This window comes from Phalangium opilio, unplaced genomic scaffold (genome assembly GCF_054372755.1).
Source record: "Phalangium opilio isolate 3A_F unplaced genomic scaffold, DU_Popi_V2 ptg000045l_1, whole genome shotgun sequence".
Classification (NCBI taxonomy): domain Eukaryota; kingdom Metazoa; phylum Arthropoda; class Arachnida; order Opiliones; family Phalangiidae; genus Phalangium; species Phalangium opilio.
This window is the reverse complement of record NW_028324168.1, coordinates 6,867,397-6,892,160: the sequence shown is the minus strand read 5'-3', so window position 1 is coordinate 6,892,160 and position 24,764 is coordinate 6,867,397. Positions and strand designations below refer to the sequence as shown.

General features: G+C 37.3%; 3 protein-coding genes and 5 long non-coding RNA genes across 9 annotated transcripts; 4 read left to right on the top strand and 4 right to left on the bottom strand.

Moving 5' to 3' along the window:
* The first annotated feature begins 621 nt into the window (after positions 1–621).
* On the top strand, positions 622–2,459 carry LOC149677183 (uncharacterized). Its single transcript, XR_016366587.1, has 2 exons — positions 622–1,005; positions 1,928–2,459. It is a non-coding gene; the product is annotated as an uncharacterized LOC149677183 (long non-coding RNA).
* LOC149677182 (uncharacterized) lies at positions 2,248–7,224 on the bottom strand. The gene is made up of 4 exons (XR_016366585.1): positions 5,881–7,224; positions 5,715–5,812; positions 2,999–3,878; positions 2,248–2,933 (listed from the first exon to the last, which is right to left on the bottom strand). It is a non-coding gene; the product is annotated as an uncharacterized LOC149677182 (long non-coding RNA).
* Positions 7,225–7,581: 357 nt separating this feature from the next.
* Positions 7,582–12,433, top strand: LOC149677181 (uncharacterized). The gene is made up of 4 exons (XR_016366584.1): positions 7,582–7,777; positions 7,846–7,943; positions 9,656–10,532; positions 10,598–12,433. It is a non-coding gene; the product is annotated as an uncharacterized LOC149677181 (long non-coding RNA).
* On the bottom strand, positions 11,067–12,906 carry LOC149677180 (uncharacterized). Its single transcript, XR_016366586.1, has 2 exons — positions 12,523–12,906; positions 11,067–11,600 (listed from the first exon to the last, which is right to left on the bottom strand). It is a non-coding gene; the product is annotated as an uncharacterized LOC149677180 (long non-coding RNA).
* Positions 12,907–14,392: 1,486 nt separating this feature from the next.
* On the top strand, positions 14,393–20,070 carry LOC149677178 (uncharacterized). The gene is made up of 5 exons (XR_016366583.1): positions 14,393–16,966; positions 17,027–18,080; positions 18,137–18,479; positions 18,537–19,864; positions 19,931–20,070. It is a non-coding gene; the product is annotated as an uncharacterized LOC149677178 (long non-coding RNA).
* Positions 17,129–18,975, bottom strand: LOC149677179 (uncharacterized). 2 transcript variants are annotated; one of them, XM_089838199.1, is made up of 4 exons: positions 18,514–18,975; positions 18,143–18,460; positions 17,845–18,075; positions 17,129–17,279 (listed from the first exon to the last, which is right to left on the bottom strand). In XM_089838199.1, the coding sequence occupies exons 1-4, from the start codon at positions 18,973–18,975 to the stop codon at positions 17,169–17,171; spliced, it is 1,122 nt and encodes a 373-aa protein (XP_089694325.1). In that variant the 3' UTR covers positions 17,129–17,168. The 2 variants fall into 2 exon arrangements, with proteins under 2 accessions (XP_089694325.1, XP_089694326.1); XM_089838200.1 differs by having other exon boundaries at positions 17,853–18,075.
* A 781-nt stretch (positions 20,071–20,851) lies between the features above and the next one.
* On the top strand, positions 20,852–24,296 carry LOC149677176 (apolipoprotein D-like). Its single transcript, XM_089838202.1, has 6 exons — positions 20,852–21,074; positions 21,153–21,638; positions 21,693–21,826; positions 21,901–21,980; positions 23,972–24,067; positions 24,130–24,296. Exons 2-6 carry the CDS (start codon positions 21,510–21,512, stop codon positions 24,273–24,275), a joined length of 585 nt encoding a protein of 194 aa, XP_089694328.1. The 5' UTR covers positions 20,852–21,074; positions 21,153–21,509; the 3' UTR covers positions 24,276–24,296.
* Positions 21,632–24,176, bottom strand: LOC149677177 (uncharacterized). Its single transcript, XM_089838201.1, has 6 exons — positions 23,484–24,176; positions 23,353–23,411; positions 23,130–23,238; positions 22,653–23,055; positions 22,328–22,588; positions 21,632–22,259 (listed from the first exon to the last, which is right to left on the bottom strand). Coding segments are annotated over exons 1-6 (972 nt in total). The 5' UTR covers positions 23,486–24,176; the 3' UTR covers positions 21,632–22,121.
* Positions 24,297–24,764: the final 468 nt, after the last annotated feature.

The following is a 24,764-nucleotide window of genomic DNA, read 5'->3' as shown; positions in this document are numbered from 1 at the left end:
GACCCATGACGTCAAGTGACGTAAACTCATGACGTCAAGTGACGTAACTCATGACGTCAAGTGACGTAACTCATGACGTCAAGTGACGTGACCCATGACGCCAAGTGACGTGACCCATGACGTCAAGTGACGTGACCCATGACGTCAAGTGACGTGACTCATGACGTCAAGTGACGTGACCCATGACGTCAAGTGACGTGACTCATGACGTCAAGTGACGTGACCCATGACGTCAAGTGACGCGACCTATGACGTCAAGTGACGTGACCCATGACGTCAAGTGACGTGACTCATGACGTCAAGTGACGTGACCCATGACGTCAAGTGACGCGACCTATGACGTCAAGTGACGCGACCCATGACGTCATAGGTCACGTGACTTGACGTCAGGTCACGTGACCTATGACGTCAAGTCACGTGGCCTATGATGTCAAGTGACGTGACCTATGACGTCAAGTGGCGTGACGACGTCACAGAGGTAATTGACTTGTGGCGTCACGATAATGTTAATAATAGGTAATGATTATCCATTTATTTAGGCCTAGCGTTCATTCATTAATATAGGCCTAGCGTTCATAATTAATATAGGCCTAGCGGTGTTCAGCTATTTGGATTTCGCGCCTAGGACACGGCCCATCCGAGTCCGCGAATCGGCGCTTTTAGCGCCCCACGACGTTGGAAATTTACTTCCTAGTTAGAAGCCGCACAACGCGTTCATTCTTTGCCTGCTGGAAGCTGCGGAGGAAGGTCGCTTCGGAAAATCTCTCTTGCTCAGTTGACGTTGGAAATTACAAGCCAGCCGGGTCATTCTTAGCCTGGAAGCTGTGGAGGAAGATCGCTTGGGAAAATCTTTCCCGCTTAGCTGCTCGTGATACCGGCTTTTGAGGTCGATTCTTGATCGTTCCGCCATTTCACTGATCGTTTTTCCCGAGGAAGCAAGCTGAATCCGAAGCTCTTCAACAAACTTGGCGGCCATTGCTTCGCCTCGTGGTGCTTTAACAGTCCGTAAGCCTAACCTTTACAATAATCCAAACTCATCTAGCTCCCCTTTAATTATTTCTTTTATTTCAAGTATTTAAATTAATTAGGTAGTGTTAAATGTTAGTGAATTTTATTTATTTATTAAAAATCAAGTACCATAAATAAAATTTTACAACGAGATGTTGGACAAGAGAGAATCCCTTAATTAATATAGGGGCTCTTATTTAAAGATATTAAACGGGTACGTAATTAATTTAGAGAATTTGCGACAGATTTTCGGAAATAAAGCCCTGCCGAGATAATTTTAAGACACGAGGTTACCCTAAGCCTAAGTTTAAGCCTTGTCCAATTTAAACCCTAGTTATTTACGGGGTCTGTCCGTGGGAATAGTTTTAAAATAAAAGCAGGTTTCCTAAGATTAGTCAAGGGGGTATTTTAAATTAATTTAGAGATAAAGCGACAAATTTTCGAAAATCAAGTCCCGAAGAGATAATTTTAAGACACGAGGTTGCGCTAACCTAAGCCTAAGTTAAGCCTTGTCCCAAGGTTTTTTTATTTATCGGTTCTGTGGGAGTTAGTTTAGGGTATGTTTTAAATTATTTTTAAGTTACGTAATTTAATTTATAATAAATGGTAGATTTTTTCGAAAATTAGTTTAGGGAATGCTTTAAATTAATTGGGTAATAAAAGGGTACATAAATTATTTTACAATGGTTTTTCTAAAATTATTTTGGGAAATAATTAGTTAGCCAGATTATTTAATTAAGGTTGGAAATCGCGGTAATCAAGCCTTTCTTTAATTCGGGGTAATTGGTCGCCTGTTTTGGTAGCGTGTTTTTTAATTTAGAACACGATTTTCTTAAATTATTTAAATATAAGAGATTATTTCGTTCTGCCCAAAAATAGGCAATAGTTTAAGATTTGTTATTAATGTTTTAATTTATAGATGCGGCTGATATTCTCTGATTTTTCCGTTGCTTGTCATTCCGAGACTTATCATTGCCGATGACTTCCGCTGTTCTGGACTTGCTATGTATCATTCCTGATGACACGCTTCGTTGGATTCACGTTACATGATGTCTTCTGGACTTGCTATGTATCATTCCTGATGACACGCTTCGTTGGATTCACGTTACATGATGTCTTCTGGACTTGCTATGTATCATTCCTGATGACACGCTTCGTTGGATTCACGTTACATGATGTCTTCTGGACTTGCTCTTTCTCTCAGCCCTGACTTAAAGATATGGAGGAAATCATCGAAGCTAGAAGAGACAAATACATCTTTTTTACTTGCAAATTTTTCATGTAACCACTTAACTTAATTTTTTTGCTTGCAAATTTTATTTGTAACTACTTATTATTTTTTTTGCGTTCAATCTTTAACTTACAGACCTCTTTAATATTTTTTGTGTTCGAAATTTTTGTAAACACTTTGGTTTTTTTTTTATTATTGAATAAATTTTGCCTTAAACCTCGTTCTTTCTTTTCTTGAATTTGTTAAAATACTAGACTTGGTTTTAATTTTTTAAATTCAGGACTTAGGGGGATTTTTTTGACCCCTATTTTAAGCTTTTTACTTAAAAATCCAGTAAAATACATATTAAAACAATTTTTTTTCCAAAAAAAATTTTTTTTATGAAAAATTTATTAAAAAATAAATTTTTTTTTAAAAAAACAATAAAAAAAGCATAAAAAAAGGTCAAAAAAAACGTTATAAGTAAATCGATTGATTTTTTTGAACCGAGTCTAATATCGAAACTTTTTATTGACCACAAGTTACCAGGCCTAACATCAGGCCTGCGGGCCCAATTTAAATTTAACAAGTCCCTGTTCAACTCGGGAATCATTAAATTTAAACTAAGGCCCGCTGTGGAGCCCCCAAAACAAGGAAACTTCGTCCTTAGCATGGGATTTCCAATGAAAGTCCACTTGCAGACGTCCACTTCTTCCTGCGCAAGAAAAATTCGAATTAATATTTGGAAAAAAGGCTCATGAATGATTTAAAATTAATTACCTTAATATGAAAATCCACTTGAGTATTTTCGGCACTTGAGTATGTTCGGGCATAAAACAAATAACTATTATTTTACATAAATGGCAAACGCGTGACATTAAATTAAATACCTTGTAGGGGAAGAAAAATAATACCATAAAAAGCTAAGCCTTGCCTAAAACCCGCTTAAAATCGTGACTACTTTTAAAGGACAAAGCGTATAAGCAACCTTCTACCTTAAAATTAAATCAGAAATTTATTTATATCCTACAAAACTCCCTCGAGTTGCCAAACGCTTTTCCCCTAAAAATATTTATAATTAAAACCATAAACTAGATACCGCAAAGGGAATCTCACCCTTGAAATCCTGATTACGTTCATTATTCTTAAAAGGGAAGGCTAGGACCAGTTTTCACCTATTTCATAATTAAGCATTTTATTCATGTCCTGGCTAAAAAAAATCCCTAAGAACAGGACACAAGCGCTTTCCCTTCTAAAAATAAATATAATAATAAACTAAATACCCTAATAATTGCCTCAAATTAACACGCTGTCAAAATAAGTTTTTTTTTCCTAATGAGATTCCCTTTCAACGGATAAAATCAAAGTGTAGACCTGAATTAAGAATGGAATTGTCCTATTAATATTGCTATATTTACTATTAATAAGATTTAATTATTGCACTAAGGGCCTAAAATATTTCACACGTTGCCTAAAATGTTTACCACGCTGTATAAATAGCTTTCGTAAAGAGATTCAGTTTCAAAGAGATAAAATCAAAGTGTAGACCTGAATTAAGAATGGGTTCATTGACCTGATCTATATTGCTTGCCATTTTGTAAAATAATAGTTATTGATTCTGGAATCCAACATAAATCGCTCCTTTGGAAACGGATGATAGCTAAAATAAAATAAATTCGAACAAATACTTATCATCTTAAATAGCAATTTCACTTTCAAATAAATAATTCAACCAGGGATAGATTTAATTTTAGAAGCAGGAATGGAGAACGGTTAGTATTTACTTCAGTCCGACTCATAGCCCAGTATAGAGCCCCTCCCTCCAACACGTAACGAAAAGTTTAAATTATCTTATTCAGGGTTGCCACGGAATTTTCAGAACCAAATTCCCTGACTTTTCCAGGTTTTCCCTGACGTTTTTCTGAGATATTCCCTGACCTTTTTAATCCGATAGTGTAAATGTTTACAGCACGTTCTAAGTGCTTATAATTAAATGAACTCTCTACATTAAGTTTTCCAATATGCTTGTTGCACCAAAATGATTTAAGAAACATTTAAACTATAAATAACAGTCTAAGAGACTTTTTATAGAGCATTTACTTTATAAAAACAATTCTAGACATTTTTAAGGATAGCTCTAGAGTTTTCTCTCTCTGTCGCTATGACCCGCCTCTTTTATATCCCCGTTCCGTGGAAGGGGATCCGGGACTTTGACGCGCGCTCACATTACTCTGTTCTCCATTCCTACTTCTAAAATGAAATATATCCCTGATTTAACATAACTAGATTTAGGGACCATCTTTAAATATTTATCAATTAACAGGATTCGTACAAAATTTTTGAATGAAATTCCTTTACTTTTCCAAACTCGGCAAATTCAACTGACTAAACTCGGCAAATTCCCCTGACTAAACTCGGCAAATTCCCCTGACTAAACTCGGAAAATTCCCCTGACTAAACTCGGCAAATTTCCCTGACTAAAGTCCACTAATTTCCCTGACTAAAGCCCACAAAGTTCCCTGAATGAAGTCCACTAATTTCCCTGACTAAAGCCCACAAAGTTCCCTGAATGAAGTCCACTAATTTTCCTGACTAAAGTCCACAAATTTCCCTGACTAAAGCCCACAAAGTTCCCTGAATGAAGTCCACTAATTTCCCTGACTAAAGCCCACAAAGTTCCCTGAATGAAGTCCACTAATTTTCCTGACTAAAGTCCACAAATTTCCCTGACTAAAGCCCACAAATTTCCCTGACCATTTTCAATTACCCAGACTTTTTAAGGTTTTGTACGAACCCTGATTAAGTGCATAAATAATCACTTTGAATTACGTAAACCCACTAAAAAGATTGAATAGCTAAACCTGGAATAAATTCATGGTAGAGTTAACCGGAACGTGTAACCAAGACGAATCAAAAATTTATTAAGATTAATTTAAAATATTTGAACTAAGTATGACATGTTGGTCATGAATACGGTTCACTTGAAGGGTCAGTTAGCAATAACTTAAGTTAATTAAAACTATTCAGATTGATCTTTCAAAAATTTTCTACCAGAGTTGAACAAGCTAAGTGGCTTAAAATGAAACAGCAATACCTTACAATAACTTACGAATAAATAAATCAAGTAATCTTAAATGAATGGTCAGTTTACGATAAATTTCCGCAATTTAAAAATTGCATACTTAATCTATCACGCATTTCAGCCACAAACTATGAATCTGAAAGGTAAATCTGAATGTTTTCCCTTAAAAATCGCGGAACAGAAAATTTACACCCAGCTTATTGAAATTAACCTTACATTTGCCAAAACGAAGGCCAAGATTGAAGCCAATCATTAAAGCCAAAGTTTAACACTCAAAATACCGCAACATCCAATACTGCCAAGATAATTTCATTACGTTTCCACCCCAAGGCGGTAATCCGTACCCCTTAATTAATAAACTTGTACCCCTTATACTCTTGATTTTGACAAAATTTAGAGTTTAAAAGTACTTACCAACAAATAAGCCTTGGCTGTTATGACACCTAAGCCTAATCTCGTTGACGCAATTTACGAACCCAGGGTTTAGCTTGATTTGCGCAGATTTTCATTGCCTATTTTAAATTTAAATTAATAAACAAGCATTTTCACCTAAAATAGGATCAAAAATTATGATAAAAACCTTAATAAATTGCCAAATCCGGGTTATTTTAGCCAGCGTTACCCACAGTCGTGAAATCTCCAACTGCCCTTAAGGTGACGTGTCAAAATTTCTGACGGCCCACTCGATCACGCGCTCATCGCGAGCCAATTTTTGCGTGCGTGATCCTGAAATGAGTGCGCTATGACTTTGTCTATTCGCCCATGCAGTGTAGTAAGGCTATGCCAATATAGAGTGCTGTCAGAAGCGCCAGTGTGACGTCACCCATGCTGTTTTCCCATAAAGAAAAAACGGTAACTGTCATGGCCGCCATTGCTTAAGGCAGACTTGTGACGTTTAACCTTGGATCTGACGTCACAACTGACAGCACTCTATAGAGCAGTATTTCATGAGTCACAAATATATTTAAGGCAATTTAATGAGTTTCCGTTTTTGCTCATTAAAAACTAGAGATGGGCCGATACCGATGCCATATCGGTATCGGTACCGATATTTGGCTTTAACCGATATATCGGTATCGGTTATAAATGAACCGATATTTCTACCCGATATTTTTTAAAGAAAATAAATACTTATGTTAAGATTAGGTGGCCCAAACTCTGAGACAGCACAGTTTTTCATCTATTTTTGGATAACGTAACTAATGTCCAAAATGGGTTTGTCGTATGATAAGTCAGTTTTATAGTTTCAAGTACCGAAATTGGATCGAAAATCATCTATAGAGATGGGCCGATACCGATACCATATCGGTATCGGTTTGATATCGGTTTAATCGAAGGATCGGGTAAAATATCGGTATCGGTACGTATCGGTTTCCGAAGTATCGGATCACATCGGTATCGGTTTAAACTGGTATCGGCCCATCTCTATTAAAAACTACTTCACGGAAATACAGCTTGTCACCATGGAGCAGTATTCAAGCAGCCAAAAATACCTTTAATCGGTATTTTTGTATCCTTTAATAATTCTCCATTTTAATAGGAACTTTCGTTATCACTTCAATAAAACTTATATATCTTCTTCAATGAATTTTAATAGATAAATATTTCCGAGTAGTTTTAGTGTAGTGCCACCATAGAGCAATATTCTAAGAGTCATAAATGTATTGAAGGCAATGTACGTTTTATTTGTAGTTATAACGAAAGTTCCTTTTATTTTGCAATTGAGAACGGTAAACCTTTTTCCCTCAAGACCATTGACGTTTCAATTGGTTTTTTCCATTAAGAAGTTGTGACTCATGAAATAGCCTTACTACACTGCATGGGCGAATTCAGTGATGCCAGGTGGGAAAAATGGAATTTCCCTTTCTAACCCTTAAAATTTCCCTTTTTGGAGCAAAATTTCCCTAGTTCAGGGTTGCCAGATTTTGCGCATAGAAAATGTTAGAATTATAGCTTGACAACTGTTTTTGCTTGGATTTTTGGCGATGTATTTTCGTAACGATTACAATGGGTCAGTTATTTAGCAGACGACTTTCGGTAATTCTATGTTTGGAAATTACTAAAAACAGTAGCAGGGTTGCCATCTAATAAGAATCCAACGTAATTAATAGGTCAATTTGATGAAGTTGTTTAATTTTCTATGTTGAGATTGTAGGTTTTGAATAAAATATTTCTTCCCATGGAATTTCCCTAGATTTAGCAAATTTTTGGTGGAATTTCCCTTTTCCCTTTTTACCGTTTTTAGGAGTCAAAATTTCCCAGATATGGGAAATTTCCCTCAATCTGGCATCACTGGGGCGAATAGACAAAGTCATAGCGCACTCATTTCAGGATCACGCACGCAAAAATTGGCTCGCGATGAGCGCGTGATCGAGTGGGCCGTCAGAAATTTTGACACGTCACCTTAAGGGCAGTTGGAGATTTCACGACTGTGGGTAACGCTGGCTAAAATAACCCGGATTTGGCAATTTATTAAGGTTTTTATCATAATTTTTGATCCTATTTTAGGTGAAAATGCTTGTTTATTAATTTAAATTTAAAATAGGCAATGAAAATCTGCGCAAATCAAGCTAAACCCTGGGTTCGTAAATTGCGTCAACGAGATTAGGCTTAGGTGTCATAACAGCCAAGGCTTATTTGTTGGTAAGTACTTTTAAACTCTAAATTTTGTCAAAATCAAGAGTATAAGGGGTACAAGTTTATTAATTAAGGGGTACGGATTACCGCCTTGGGGTGGAAACGTAATGAAATTATCTTGGCAGTATTGGATGTTGCGGTATTTTGAGTGTTAAACTTTGGCTTTAATGATTGGCTTCAATCTTGGCCTTCGTTTTGGCAAATGTAAGGTTAATTTCAATAAGCTGGGTGTAAATTTTCTGTTCCGCGATTTTTAAGGGAAAACATTCAGATTTACCTTTCAGATTCATAGTTTGTGGCTGAAATGCGTGATAGATTAAGTATGCAATTTTTAAATTGCGGAAATTTATCGTAAACTGACCATTCATTTAAGATTACTTGATTTATTTATTCGTAAGTTATTGTAAGGTATTGCTGTTTCATTTTAAGCCACTTAGCTTGTTCAACTCTGGTAGAAAATTTTTGAAAGATCAATCTGAATAGTTTTAATTAACTTAAGTTATTGCTAACTGACCCTTCAAGTGAACCGTATTCATGACCAACATGTCATACTTAGTTCAAATATTTTAAATTAATCTTAATAAATTTTTGATTCGTCTTGGTTACACGTTCCGGTTAACTCTACCATGAATTTATTCCAGGTTTAGCTATTCAATCTTTTTAGTGGGTTTACGTAATTCAAAGTGATTATTTATGCACTTAATCAGGGTTCGTACAAAACCTTAAAAAGTCTGGGTAATTGAAAATGGTCAGGGAAATTTGTGGGCTTTAGTCAGGGAAATTTGTGGACTTTAGTCAGGAAAATTAGTGGACTTCATTCAGGGAACTTTGTGGGCTTTAGTCAGGGAAATTAGTGGACTTCATTCAGGGAACTTTGTGGGCTTTAGTCAGGGAAATTAGTGGACTTTAGTCAGGGAAATTTGCCGAGTTTAGTCAGGGGAATTTTCCGAGTTTAGTCAGGGGAATTTGCCGAGTTTAGTCAGGGGAATTTGCCGAGTTTAGTCAGTTGAATTTGCCGAGTTTGGAAAAGTAAAGGAATTTCATTCAAAAATTTTGTACGAATCCTGTTAATTGATAAATATTTAAAGATGGTCCCTAAATCTAGTTATGTTAAATCAGGGATATATTTCATTTTAGAAGTAGGAATGGAGAACAGAGTAATGTGAGCGCGCGTCAAAGTCCCGGATCCCCTTCCACGGAACGGGGATATAAAAGAGGCGGGTCATAGCGACAGAGAGAGAAAACTCTAGAGCTATCCTTAAAAATTGTTTTTATAAAGTAAATGCTCTATAAAAAGTCTCTTAGACTGTTATTTATAGTTTAAATGTTTCTTAAATCATTTTGGTGCAACAAGCATATTGGAAAACTTAATGTAGAGAGTTCATTTAATTATAAGCACTTAGAACGTGCTGTAAACATTTACACTATCGGATTAAAAAGGTCAGGGAATATCTCAGAAAAACGTCAGGGAAAACCTGGAAAAGTCAGGGAATTTGGTTCTGAAAATTCCGTGGCAACCCTGAATAAGATAATTTAAACTTTTCGTTACGTGTTGGAGGGAGGGGCTCTATACTGGGCTATGAGTCGGACTGAAGTAAATACTAACCGTTCTCCATTCCTGCTTCTAAAATTAAATCTATCCCTGGTTGAATTATTTATTTGAAAGTGAAATTGCTATTTAAGATGATAAGTATTTGTTCGAATTTATTTTATTTTAGCTATCATCCGTTTCCAAAGGAGCGATTTATGTTGGATTCCAGAATCAATAACTATTATTTTACAAAATGGCAAGCAATATAGATCAGGTCAATGAACCCATTCTTAATTCAGGTCTACACTTTGATTTTATCTCTTTGAAACTGAATCTCTTTACGAAAGCTATTTATACAGCGTGGTAAACATTTTAGGCAACGTGTGAAATATTTTAGGCCCTTAGTGCAATAATTAAATCTTATTAATAGTAAATATAGCAATATTAATAGGACAATTCCATTCTTAATTCAGGTCTACACTTTGATTTTATCCGTTGAAAGGGAATCTCATTAGGAAAAAAACTTATTTTGACAGCGTGTTAATTTGAGGCAATTATTAGGGTATTTAGTTTATTATTATATTTATTTTTAGAAGGGAAAGCGCTTGTGTCCTGTTCTTAGGGATTTTTTTAGCCAGGACATGAATAAAATGCTTAATTATGAAATAGGTGAAAACTGGTCCTAGCCTTCCCTTTTAAGAATAATGAACGTAATCAGGATTTCAAGGGTGAGATTCCCTTTGCGGTATCTAGTTTATGGTTTTAATTATAAATATTTTTAGGGGAAAAGCGTTTGGCAACTCGAGGGAGTTTTGTAGGATATAAATAAATTTCTGATTTAATTTTAAGGTAGAAGGTTGCTTATACGCTTTGTCCTTTAAAAGTAGTCACGATTTTAAGCGGGTTTTAGGCAAGGCTTAGCTTTTTATGGTATTATTTTTCTTCCCCTACAAGGTATTTAATTTAATGTCACGCGTTTGCCATTTATGTAAAATAATAGTTATTTGTTTTATGCCCGAACATACTCAAGTGCCGAAAATACTCAAGTGGATTTTCATATTAAGGTAATTAATTTTAAATCATTCATGAGCCTTTTTTCCAAATATTAATTCGAATTTTTCTTGCGCAGGAAGAAGTGGACGTCTGCAAGTGGACTTTCATTGGAAATCCCATGCTAAGGACGAAGTTTCCTTGTTTTGGGGGCTCCACAGCGGGCCTTAGTTTAAATTTAATGATTCCCGAGTTGAACAGGGACTTGTTAAATTTAAATTGGGCCCGCAGGCCTGATGTTAGGCCTGGTAACTTGTGGTCAATAAAAAGTTTCGATATTAGACTCGGTTCAAAAAAATCAATCGATTTACTTATAACGTTTTTTTGACCTTTTTTATGCTTTTTTTATTGTTTTTTTAAAAAAAATTTATTTTTTAATAAATTTTTCATAAAAAAAATTTTTTTTGGAAAAAAAATTGTTTTAATATGTATTTTACTGGATTTTTAAGTAAAAAGCTTAAAAAAGGGGTCAAAAAATCCCCCTAAGTCCTGAATTTAAAAAATTAAAACCAAGTCTAGTATTTTAACAAATTCAAGAAAAGAAAGAACGAGGTTTAAGGCAAAATTTATTCAATAATAAAAAAAAAAACCAAAGTGTTTACAAAAATTTCGAACACAAAAAATATTAAAGAGGTCTGTAAGTTAAAGATTTAACGCAAAAAAAATAATAAGTAGTTACAAATAAAATTTGCAAGCAAAAAAATTAAGTTAAGTGGTTACATGAAAAATTTGCAAGTAAAAAAGATGTATTTGTCTCTTCTAGCTTCGATGATTTCCTCCATATCTTTAAGTCAGGGCTGAGAGAAAGAGCAAGTCCAGAAGACACCATGTAACGTGAATCCAACGAAGCGTGTCATCAGGAATGATACATAGCAAGTCCAGAAGACATCATGTAACGTGAATCCAACGAAGCGTGTCATCAGGAATGATACATAGCAAGTCCAGAAGACATCATGTAACGTGAATCCAACGAAGCGTGTCATCAGGAATGATACATAGCAAGTCCAGAACAGCGGAAGTCATCGGCAATGATAAGTCTCGGAATGACAAGCAACGGAAAAATCAAAGAATATCAGCCGCATCTATAAATTAAAACATTAATAACAAATCTTAAACTATTGCCTATTTTTGGGCAGAACGAAATAATCTCTTATATTTAAATAATTTAAGAAAATCGTGTTCTAAATTAAAAAACACGCTACCAAAACAGGCGACCAATTACCCCGAATTAAAGAAAGGCTTGATTACCGCGATTTCCAACCTTAATTAAATAATCTGGCTAACTAATTATTTCCCAAAATAATTTTAGAAAAACCATTTTAAAATAATTTATGTACCCTTTTATTACCCAATTAATTTAAAGCATTCCCTAAACTAATTTTCGAAAAAATCTACCATTTATTATAAATTAAATTACGTAACTTAAAAATAATTTAAAACATACCCTAAACTAACTCCCACAGAACCGATAAATAAAAAAACCTTGGGACAAGGCTTAACTTAGGCTTAGGTTAGCGCAACCTCGTGTCTTAAAATTATCTCTTCGGGACTTGATTTTCGAAAATTTGTCGCTTTATCTCTAAATTAATTTAAAATACCCCCTTGGCTAATCTTAGGAAACCTGCTTTTATTTTAAAACTATTCCCACGGACAGACCCCGTAAATAACTAGGGTTTAAATTGGACAAGGCTTAAACTTAGGCTTAGGGTAACCTCGTGTCTTAAAATTATCTCGGCAGGGCTTTATTTCCGAAAATCTGTCGCAAATTCTCTAAATTAATTACGTACCCGTTTAATATCTTTAAATAAGAGCCCCTATACTAATTAAGGGATTCTCTCTTGTCCAACATCTCGTTGTAAAATTTTATTTATGGTACTTGATTTTTAATAAATAAATAAAATTCACTAACATTTAACACTACCTAATTAATTTAAATACTTGAAATAAAAGAAATAATTAAAGGGGAGCTAGATGAGTTTGGATTATTGTAAAGGTTAGGCTTACGGACTGTTAAAGCACCACGAGGCGAAGCAATGGCCGCCAAGTTTGTTGAAGAGCTTCGGATTCAGCTTGCTTCCTCGGGAAAAACGATCAGTGAAATGGCGGAACGATCAAGAATCGACCTCAAAAGCCGGTATCACGAGCAGCTAAGCGGGAAAGATTTTCCCAAGCGATCTTCCTCCACAGCTTCCAGGCTAAGAATGACCCGGCTGGCTTGTAATTTCCAACGTCAACTGAGCAAGAGAGATTTTCCGAAGCGACCTTCCTCCGCAGCTTCCAGCAGGCAAAGAATGAACGCGTTGTGCGGCTTCTAACTAGGAAGTAAATTTCCAACGTCGTGGGGCGCTAAAAGCGCCGATTCGCGGACTCGGATGGGCCGTGTCCTAGGCGCGAAATCCAAATAGCTGAACACCGCTAGGCCTATATTAATTATGAACGCTAGGCCTATATTAATGAATGAACGCTAGGCCTAAATAAATGGATAATCATTACCTATTATTAACATTATCGTGACGCCACAAGTCAATTACCTCTGTGACGTCGTCACGCCACTTGACGTCATAGGTCACGTCACTTGACATCATAGGCCACGTGACTTGACGTCATAGGTCACGTGACCTGACGTCAAGTCACGTGACCTATGACGTCATGGGTCGCGTCACTTGACGTCATAGGTCGCGTCACTTGACGTCATGGGTCACGTCACTTGACGTCATGAGTCACGTCACTTGACGTCATGAGTCACGTCACTTGACGTCATGGGTCGCGTCACTTGACGTCATGGGTCGCGTCACTTGACGTCATGGGTCACGTCACTTGACGTCATGAGTCACGTCACTTGACGTCATGGGTCACGTCACTTGACGTCATGAGTCACGTCACTTGACGTCATGGGTCACGTCACTTGACGTCATGGGTCACGTCACTTGGCGTCATGGGTCACGTCACTTGACGTCATGAGTTACGTCACTTGACGTCATGAGTTACGTCACTTGACGTCATGGATCACGTGACCTGACGTCATAGGTTGACCATTACTTTGTGCCGTGTTGCGTGGCTTCAGTCCAATGCACTTGGAATAAAATCATTCATTTTAACTTTGAAACTGTATTCAAATTTTTCATTGGTTAAAGTCATTTATTCAGACTGTTTATAAAGAGTGTGTCGTGTCAACATATTCGACTCTTCTATGTTGAGAAAGCACACTCTAATTCAGAGGGTATGAATCAAGTTTCTATACCTTAGCCATTAACTATAATTAGTAGGCTTACAAGGAAAAGTAAATTTATCACGCAGACTTATATATTAATGCAGTATTTTATTTCGAAATATATTCCATTTGATACATTTGGATTTATTAAAAATGAGGGAACCATTTATCGCGTATGTGATTCGGTTTAGTAACCTTTTTCCAAATGTTCCGATTTTATTTTTTCCAAAATAAGTAATATATATACCTAATTCTGCTTATATAATTAGTAAGCTTATAAATAGAATTAATTCTATCAAATAATATTTTATAAATATTAATGCAAGTTTTTATTTTGAAATACATTCCATTGATACATTAGATTTTATTAAAAAGATTAATAATGAAAATATTTTTATAAACGCGTAACTTCTGAGCGTTGATTCCAGGTACTGAAAATAATAAGAAAATTTCTATTATTAACAAATTTTAATCGGCTTAGAATTTCCAATGTCGGACCCTTCGTATTGGATGGAGGGGCTCTATACTGGACTATGAGTCGGACTGAAGTAAATACTAACCGTTCTCCATTCCTGCTTCTAAAATTAAATTAAATCTATCCCTGTTTTTCCAGGCTAATACCCTATGAGCATTGCGGTGGAAAACGAGGTTGTTAGGATGGAAAACAAGGGTATTTGGGTGGGAAAACGTAGCATCAGGAGGGGGGTTATAAGGTACTCCATTATGCTTTCGCGTCCAGGTAGGAAGTGCGTAAAGTCACTCAGGCCAGAATACGTAAGTGTTTAGCTCCTCGGTGACACAATAAATAACATCAATCAATGTCGCTATTAAATTATTTATTGTTTGACATTTACACGAATTCCAGTACGCTTCTAGCGATATTAATTTATTTATTTATACAATTGCCCATAGAGCCATCTGAGTGGCTTAAGTATGAGCAGAAATAATATTAGGCGTTTGCTATGAGAGTTGAAAGATTATTTTTTAACGAAAACAATTAAGTTAAAAGTGGTTGTAGGGGCGAGAAGGCAAGTAAGGTGAACAAACGATCTAAAAACTAAGGTAAGGTAAAGACTTGAAATAATCAGACAGTTTACGTCGAAATTGGGAAAGAATTCCAGTAGTCAATGACGGCAGTAGTAAAATGAGTTTGGCGATAAGAAGATATAGCCCTAGGCTTAAATAGTTTATGAGAATGACCACGGGTACGAGTGTTTGAATTACGGGTGAAGAAGTTTGAGAAGTCGGAGGCAAGGTGACCATGAATTAGGTCATGAACGAGGCACAGATTATTCATTTTGAGGCGGATGGGGACAGGGTCAATACGCAGCACCGAGAGCCTTTGCGGGGCTGGGCGATTGCAGAGTTGATTGGGGGAGCTTGGAGTATGCATTTTGAGCCAATTGTAATGTGTGAAGGTCGGTAGAGAGGTGAGGTGACCAAATAGGGGAGCAAAAATCGAATATAGGGAGAACAAGGGAAGAATAGAGAGTTTGTATTAGGGGTAGGGAGCGAAAGTGAATGTCGCGTATCATACCCGTGACGCTTCGCACACGTTTAGCTACTTTCGAGCAATATTATAGAAAAGAATAGAAAATATTTATTGTGCTTGTCAACAGAATCATGCAAGAGAGACTATACTAATAATAGTATAGTTGATTTTTACGGCCAAGGTGGAGAATCTTACATTTCGCAATATTAAATGTTAGCCCGTGGACAACTGCTTCGAGGTCGCGTTGGAGGGCTGCGCTGTCAGCCGAGTCATGGATAAGATGGTAGAGTTTCGCATCGTCAGCAAGAGCTTGCAATAACTGAAGGCATAGAGTTAATAAGCACATTGAAAAGTTATGGCCCTATTAAATATGGAGCCCTGAGGGGCCCCCTTTTCAATGCATTGCCAATCAGTTGTTATTCCGTGAAGAACTACGCGCTGCTTGCGGCCAGTGATGTAATGGGAAAGCCATTTGAGGGCACCGCCTGCGACACCAGCATCATAGAGGGCCGAGAGGAGGGCGCTATGGGGAATGGAATCGAAAGTCTTGCTAAAATCAAGATAAAGAACGTCAAGCCATTGCGTTCAATCGTTAGTGGCGTGGAGCAGGTTCGTTAAGCACGAGCGAAGAGGAAGGAAACCATGCTGGGCTTGTGAGAAGAAATTGTTTGGTAGAAACGTAGCTGTTCATGCACAAGACTCTCACAAAGTTTAGATACCTGATTGAGAATGCTTACGGGACGATAATTAGACGAGCCCTTTTTGTGAATTGGTGTTAAATTAGCCTCCTCCCATATGGCAGGGACAGTGCGCGACCTAAAGGAATGAGAGATGAGGAGATAAATCGGCAAGGTTAAAATTGGGGCAGGAGATTTTAAGAGGTAGGGGTGGAGACCATCAGAACCCGGGGATTTGTTAACATTTAAATAGGACAGAAGGCTTTTAAGATCGGCAGGGGCACAAGTGAATTGGCTAAGAGTTAGTGGCGGTATAACGGCGGGGATGGTGGGAGCAGAGAATGGAGGGGTTGGATTGGTGAGTCGAACAGAGACATTGAGCAACGAGGCGCTCTCAGTGATTGTAGATGTAAGGGAACCATCAGGATATTTAAGTTGAATAATTTTATAGTGGCATTTGCTGCTCCGTTAATGGTAGAGTAGAAGGCCCTGGGGTTAGTACGTATAAGAGAGACAAGAGAACGCTCGTGACGCCGCTGAGTGTTTCTGTAGTGAGTCGTGTGAGCGTTTTCTGGCTTTATTATAGTCAAGACGAAGGCGAGCTAAGGTAAATAGTAGACTTGCCCGAGTCCGGTCAGCAAGAGGCAATGTAGGATAAGGTTTGGTAAGGGGGGAAAATAAGCGCACGCCCGAGCGCGGTAGAGCGTGGAAGGCAGAATAGTTTAAATCAGGGTCACCTTGGCAGAGTACTAAGGAGCAATCAACAGAAAGAAATCTGTTGAACGAGGCGTAGTCGGTTTTGAAAAAATTTGGCTTTGGGACATGTATGGGCTCGGAGGCTGAGAGGGCAACATTAAACAGAAGGGTACCGTGGTCACTCGTACCTACTGGAGGTAGTAATGTGGGAGTGTGTGCTACATTAGGGTCAGTAACTAAAATTAGATCCAGGGAATTGTCAGTACAATGGGCACCACCATCACGCGTAGGAAAATCGACTATTTGCGTCAAAGATGAGTGCAGGGCGGTATCACAGACCAGTTTGCTCGCCCGAAACGCACCAGGCTACAGGTACAGAGGTAGTCCTGTCAATGCGTGGGTATAGTTACTTACTACTTATGGTTATCACAGAATGCAGTTAATGTGGTGAGGAACATAACCTGCAGGGAATCGTGGTTATTATAAGTCACATTAGGCGAGCAGTAGAAGAAATCAATAAATTACGAAATCAAATAGGAAATCCCGAAATCTTTTAATTCAAAATTCACAAAGTTTAAAAATTCCAAAATAAAATTGCAAAGAAGACAACTGGTAAAACGTAATACAGAAGAAACTGCAACAATTTCTTTCTCCCGCTTTTTCTAAACTGCGAGTGCAAGGCTTCCTGTAATAATAAAAAATTAATATTACCAAATGGGGATATTAATTATTACCGGAACAATATAATACTTCTCTTCGAGAGAAGTGTACCACAAAACGGGGTAAGTGTAACGTCATTCTTCCCAACTTCGGAACATTTGGAGCAAGGTTACTAAATCGAATCACATACGCGATAAATAGTTCCCTCATCATTAGTCTATATGCGTTACACTATTTGGCAAGACGCACTTGTGGATTATTGTCTCACCCCAAGACTAGGTTAGGGAGTTGATTGCTGAGGCTTTAGTACCAAACAGTTATAGAATTCACCTTACGGCGCGATGCCCATCTGTAGTTTGATGAGCGGGACAACAAACAAAAAGGGTGAGCCTGGGAAGAATGACGTTACGTAACTAATGTATTAAGATGATACAGAGTGGCATCCTTCTATTATCCCCTTCTGTTATTACTTAAAGCCACGAATCATAGGCCTGAAGAACCGGCCACTTTTCCCCCATTTCATAAACTTGAACCATAGTTTCTTAAAACTCTCATTAATACTCGGCGTGATAAAGTTCATTTAGACTGACCCAACCACCTTGGTTAGCGATCCAATTAGCGAGGCGTCTATCCACTATGAGAGCCATACCATCCACTAGGCTTATGACGAATTCGGGGCGCCCAAGTCGTACGCAGTCCATAGCCAAGGCACCGGCAACGGCAAAGAGAGCAATAACGCGCCCCCAATTCACATCCTGATGAAATAGTTCCCCGGCCACTGAATGTAGAAGGTTTTGCGCCGCCTCTTCGCTGGATATGGTCTATGGTAGGTACGGAGTAAAATATAAATCAAAACAGCTAATAAATAACTCTATCAAATAGGCTTACTTTCCAACCAACATTGCTAGTGACGCTTCTAAAAAGTTTAGGGTGAGTTCTTTCCAGCTCCGTTCCCAAACGACGCAAATGAGAAGAAACACTGTTCAAACTGGGGCTTTTATCGGCAACGCTACTTGGTCCGAATATAGCCGACAGATTAGTGACGCTTCGTAGCCGCTGCAGGTTCAGTTTCTTGCACGAGATACCAGACAAGGCTCTAACTTTGTACCGAATATACCGTCCACAGAGTGTCCTCGATTGAGCCACGATGACGTCGTGAGAAGGATGTCGATTCCATCCAAAAGTGCTGGTAAAAACGTGCCCCACCTGCAGATCGTAAAATTAGGTGAGAATATACACGAAGAAATAGAATACCTTACCTGACTAATTTTCCTCATGGTAGAATCGGTATGACTTTCCCTGGCTTTCTCAGCCGCAGCGGCGTACATTGCTAACGAAGGATCTTGCAACAAACCGGAAGTACTCAACTTCCTGGGCGGTGGTATTAATGAACCGGAACTTTTCCTGGGAACAGTCTGCGTAGCCCGATGAGCGGTTGGACTGGGTGGACATTGCCCAATGGCCGGACTGACCCGTCCATTTTGCAAACTCACTCCGCCACTGGTTGCCGTATTGGCGTTAACCAAGGGAGGCGAGAGTTCCGTCGTGGTTGGCGTGTTTGGTTTACTCCTGACGGGACTCGGGTGCAGTTGGTTCGTGACAGCGGGCAAAAATACGTCGTCGGTGTCATCGAAATTGATAGGACGAACCGTTAGGGCTAGCGACAAATGTTGAGCGAGTTTCGGAGGTGACAACACGTTCCCGCTGTTGCGTGAAGACATGGTTTACTTTCTAATATCACCTCGGCCCGACACGCACCTTATCCGTAATCTACGGTATTTTTACGGGTTCATTAGACAATAAAGATAACTTTCTACAGATAATGGCCGAGGTCTATTACGCCTTCAAGTGAGTGATGAGAGACTAATAGAGGCGAATAGATAAGAGTTCTGTGACAAAAACAATACATCGTGTTATAATTGTTGACGTTTGATATAAAAATATGGATTTTTTTCTGACTGGTTTGGATTATTCATACTAATATAATATTATCAAAGTTAAATTAACGCTTATCTTAATGCCATCCAGAATTAATCTAGATGTTTTTCGAACCACCATAGAGCAAGATTCAAGCAGATCTAGCTGCAAATAATGCACTTTATGGAACTTTCATTATCACTCCGATAAAAATTACCCCATCACAAAATTTATCTATACATCGATTACTGATTACGCGCAATCATATTATCACTGTCAAATTAAGTTCTACTTTAAAATATTGCTCGTAATCATTGAAGTATATTCAAAGTATCGTTTAAAACGTGAAGTTCGTTTTAAAAGTACTCTTATTTCATTTAAATATTAATTGAAAATGACTATGACGCATAATTTAGTTTAAGTTAATTTAACGAAAGCAACATACCAGAATATCAAATCACTAACTCGTTACAATCCCATCCATCCAAGTTTACTGAGAAAATCACGAACACTTTTCTTAATTCTATTATAACTTTAAACAGGAAACCCGGCTCATCTTCGTTGACGGTCTTACCGAGGCCGGTGGTTAACTTCGATCAAATGAATTCGATGGCCTGTAAAAAAGTTACCAAGAAAAAATAAAACTTCAAAAAAAAAAAAAAAAAAAAAAAATCCGAACGGAGTTGAACTGCGGTAAAAAAGAAAGAAATTTATTTCAATATTATCAGTTTTTAATGATTTTTTAATAACATACTTTAGGTATTACGAAAAATAAAAAAGGATTATTAAAAAACATTACGGAAGCTACACGCCACGCGTTAAGAGGTCGATACTCGTGGTTTTGTTGATCTAGTGAGAATAATTTAATGCAGTCAGCGATTTAGGCTGGTGGGAGGGGTCCTCCAAGAAAAACCCCCTTAGCTATTAAATCAATTTATTACTTCTTTTTTCGATTTCTATAAAGGAAAATGACACCCTTGATTTATTTCTGTTTGATTTTATAGGGTGTATAATATAAGTAATAGTACAAATTGAAACTAAGTGTTTATATACAATATTAAAGAGGATATTAACAATTTCTTTCCTGGAGTTAGGCCTCTAATAGTATCAGGTGATGCGTTTTTACCCTTTCCCGCTTAAGACTATACATAAACACGCACATTCAATATTTTACTCTCTCTCTTTTAATAAAAGACATAAAATTCCAGGTTATTTTATTCTCTCTTTTAATGAATGACATAAAATCCCAGGTTGGTCCTTTCCTTTAAGACCAAATCCTTGACAGATCTCTAACACTGTTCCGCGACTTTCAGCCAATCAAGAGTGTATAAACTGTGAAAGTTGACGTTAAAAATCAGAAATAAATTAACCAAGAAATGATGAGAATTCTTATACATATTATCTGAAAGGAAAATGTCTCAAACTTTCAGGCTAATCTACTGTAGAACTTGTTGAACAGAACCTTACTCGATGACATAATGAAACTGTTTGTTCTATAAACGATGAAATAAAAAAACTAACTTAAGGCCAACTGATGTTTATTTTAAATAAGCTTTTGATTATTTAAGGAGGTTACTATTTATAGTAGACCTTAGACTACTATCACAAGTATATAATTACGCGTTAAAAGTCTGTAGTTGCGTATTTTCCAACACCAAATATTTATCTTAACAGGAATACATAATAGCTAAGAGCTGGTCCTAAGTATTAAGAAACTTTCAAAATAGTTTCCCGGGAGTTCATTAGCGAAACAAAACAAAATAAATTTTCAACGCTAATTAGCATTGGCTGCTGTACGTAATTAAAATTTCGGTAGTGGTCTGTAATGGGGGCAAAAAATAATTGGAGATAAAACATACATACTTATTCACTTCTCTCTTTGCAAAACATGGCTTGGCCTAGAGTAAGTAACCTGATCCTTAGCTGCGAGCCAATAAAAATTCGTTCATACTTTATTTGGGGAAACGCAACTGATGTAAAGAGATATTCATTAAAGAGAAGGCATGCAAGAATTATTTCATTTTCACCCGAGAATGTCCACTCAAAAGTATCAAAAACCTATATCACCCTTAAAACAACTGATCTTCTTATTATGCAACTTACACTTTGATATTCGCTGACAAAATGTTGGATTGTCACGCGTTAAATGAAGCAACTCAAGTTACAACTATCTAACTAAAATTGATACTGCAGCCGAGGCTAAAATGTTTTTAAAAATAATGTAGACGTAATAAACATCTGTATAGAAACGCATATAAGTCAATGGGAAAAATAGCGGATGCGTCAATGAGCGAGTGAGTTAAAGCTTCGAAGAGAAAAGACGGTCTACATTGCAGTAATGAATATCCACCACGTTACAACTTGGATACTAATTGCATTATCGCTATGTTTAATCTGTAATGGACAGATGATTTATCGTGGGAAATGTCCCAAGCCTCCTCTACAACCTTCGTTTAATATTGAAAAGGTAACATTTTAGTGTTGGTTTCATTTTTGATTGAGTTACAATCTTTTTCAATAGTATATGGGTACTTGGTACGAGATAGGCAGGACTTACGCCTTTTTTGAACTGGGGAAACGTTGTATCTACGCCGATTACACGTTAATGGAACATGGATTTATGGTTGGTATAGTCAATCACGCAACTAACTACTGGTAAGTTAGATTTAATCTTATTCCCTCGAGTGATTTTTTCGAACCCAAGCCTAATTCTTTTATTAACCCTCTAGGGACCATAAAACTAGTGTTGCTGGTAAAGGTATGGTGGATCCTCATAGACCAGGTCGATTAATGGTTAAAATAGGAAAATGTAAGTTTATAAACACAAAGATAATTTATTGTTATTTTTTATTATTATTTTGCTTTTTACAATGTTAGTATAATAAATTTCCGCGCGATGTTAGGCGTTAGTTGTTGTTAGTGACATAAAATAATAGATTAATTTACATACTTATTCGCGACCAATGACACGCTTAACGGTGTCCTTAAGGTCATCCCAAAGGGTTCCCAAATCTTCTTTGTAGGGGCGGAAGAACTCCAAGGCTTCACGGGCGGCTTCCTTGGTCAAAGTCTTGCTGTTTTCCAAGGTCTGGGGTGTAAAAAATAAGATTAGGTTAGCGTGTGCAATTGGATGGGTTAATAGTATCGCGCATATACCTGTTTGGCAATGATCTTAAGTTGTTCAGCACGGTCCTTGGCTTTCTCAACACCTTCCCTGACGGTTTGTTTCAACCAATCGGCGAATTTGGCGGCCTTCTCCTTGAGTTGAACTCCGAGTCCACGGAGGTATTCCTTGATGGATTCCCAAGTACTGATGATAGAGTAGTCAGCGGAACCACCTGGAAGGAGTCTGCGGATGAGCCCTCTCAAGGCTTCGATTCCCTTCTCCTTAACCAAGTCGATCAAAAGGTTGGCGACCTGTTTTGGAAAAAAAGAGTTGTAAACATCCATTCACTAACGGTTGCCATCATTTAAGACTTACCAAACTGTCTCCGAAGAGTTTCCTCAAGTACTCGGTAATAGCTTCAACGTTGACCTTCTCGGCAATCTTGTTCTTAACCTTCTCCAAAATGGCGCGGATGTCAATTTGTCCGATCAAGGCACTGAAGATGTCTCTCAAGCTACGTTTTCCGAGTCCGATCTTCTCCAAAAGTTGTCGGAGCCAATCCTTGGCCTTTTCCTTGATTTTTTCAGCCAAGTCCTTAGCCTTGGAACCAGCGTCCAATCCGATTTCCTTGATCTTTTGGGTGACTTCCTTAGCCTTCTCGATAAGTTCGTTCTTGACTTCGCGACCATGGTCGACAGCGTCACGGATCTTGTTCAAGATTTGGTCCAAAGTTTCTCGGAGGGTTTTGCCAAGTTCGGTTTTGATGTCGTCTTCGATTCTGAATGTAAATCGGGTGGTGTTTGGGTTATTAAAGAGATTACGGGAACGTATATAGAGATATGGGGTACTAACTCGTCGGCTTCTTCAGCGTATTCGGCTCCCAAAACACTCCTTAGAGAAGGGGCGTTCTCCATACCCAAGATGAAGTCGTCGACAACATCGTTGGAGGTCTTCTCCAAGACTGAAATTTAAAAAAGATTGTGTTGAGGAACTTAGGCCTAATTCTCTCTCACACATAAGCTCATAAAACCTCATTTAAAGCTACTTAGATTTAAGTAATTAGGATATAACTCACCATCGACAAACGACGCCGAGGCGAAGCCAATCAAGAAGAAAAGGGCAAAGTACTTCATCCTAAAATTCAATTAAGAAAGTAATTAGCTATAGAACAAGTATTTTCCTTACAAGTCCCAATTAGTTGCTTACATGTTTTCGAATGAAGAACTCGAATTGTGTTGAGTTCAGAATTCCTCCATCTTTATATACAGTCCATTAGACCTTGGTTTATGGTTCCAACTACTTTACCATATCTCAAAGCGTGTGAAAATTTCATATCTTTTAACTTGTGCTCGAGCTCACTTTTACTAAAGATCCTTATAGGTTTCCGGATCCGAAAAAGTTGTCTCATCATCATTTAACCTCGATATTTTACAATCTAACTTATTAATCTAATCACAATTAAAGGCAACATGTTTTTATTTTCTCACATGGTACAAATGATATCAAGGTTCCTCCTTTGTTTGTTCATTGGGAGAGAAATAGCGTAGTAAAAGGTGGGAAAGACTAAAAGAGGGTTGAAGTTGTAACAAGAAATATCATTAACCCACCCACGCAAGGCTTTCGGTGTATTGCATCAAAAAGACCAGATTAAATAGTTTCAACGTATAAAAAAATTTCCTTTGTCATTTATCAAGCTCCATTTTGGTCTAATTACAACGTTTTGTCAACCGATTACGAGAACTACGCCTTGGTTTGGTCGTGTAGTAACTTAGCCTGGATTTTGCATACAGGTAATGAGTTAATTAAATTAACCGCGATAGTTTTAAATTAATTAGTATTAAATTAATTTCAGAGATTTTATGGGTTTTGGCGAGGGAACAAACACTAACAGCTAAAAGCTGGAACGAAATAAACCATTACATAAAACAGAATAATATTAGAACACTTGGTTTCAGAATGACTAAGCAAATAAAATGCGAATTTGACTTTTACTCCTAGAAATGTTTTAGAATTATATATATATATATATATATATATATATATTTTATTTTGTAAATTAAAGAATATGGGCTTTCTAATAACACCAAAGATTTCAATAAATACGTTTAAATTGGTGTTATGTATTTAAATTATTTAGAACCTATAAAGAAGTTGGAATTTTGGTCACCAAAGACGACTCTAGACGATTCTGAGTCTCTGAGAAGCTTTTGAACTATTCTAATAGACCATTCTATAAATTACTTGCAAAGAAACCAACGCACATAAGTGGAAGGTCGCCCTCTTAGTTATTTACCTGGCGCCAACCAAGAGGTAACTTCAGACGGAGGAGCCCGAGTTCACTACACGCGGAGTGAGGCTACAAGGTGACCTCCTCGTCCCTGTTGCATTTGCTTCTCTGTTGGAATTAATGTAATAGTCTATAACAACGTAAACTTTGAATGGGTGTTCCATTTCCAAAATAGAAAAATAGTTTTTCTATTCGGAAAT

Excerpts from the sequence above, each read along its gene's own strand:
- LOC149677179 (XM_089838199.1), bottom strand. The coding sequence starts at position 18,975 with ATGTCTTCACGCAACAGCGGGAACGTGTTGTCACCTCCGAAACTCGCT. Across the intron at positions 18,076-18,142 it reads CTAGCAATGTTGGTTGGAAA|ACCATATCCAGCGAAGAGGC; the intron begins GTAAGCCTATTT and ends TACCTACCATAG. Across the intron at positions 17,280-17,844 it reads TCGCTAACCAAGGTGGTTGG|GAAGCCTTGCACTCGCAGTT; the intron begins GTCAGTCTAAAT and ends TTATTATTACAG.
- LOC149677176 (XM_089838202.1), top strand. The coding sequence starts at position 21,510 with ATGAATATCCACCACGTTACAACTTGGATACTAATTGCATTATCGCTA. Across the intron at positions 21,827-21,900 it reads AATCACGCAACTAACTACTG|GGACCATAAAACTAGTGTTG; the intron begins GTAAGTTAGATT and ends TTAACCCTCTAG. Across the intron at positions 21,981-23,971 it reads AATGGTTAAAATAGGAAAAT|CTCCATTTTGGTCTAATTAC; the intron begins GTAAGTTTATAA and ends TCATTTATCAAG.
- LOC149677177 (XM_089838201.1), bottom strand. Across the intron at positions 23,056-23,129 it reads TACGCTGAAGAAGCCGACGA|AATCGAAGACGACATCAAAA; the intron begins GTTAGTACCCCA and ends ATTTACATTCAG. Across the intron at positions 22,589-22,652 it reads AACTCTTCGGAGACAGTTTG|GTCGCCAACCTTTTGATCGA; the intron begins GTAAGTCTTAAA and ends TTTCCAAAACAG.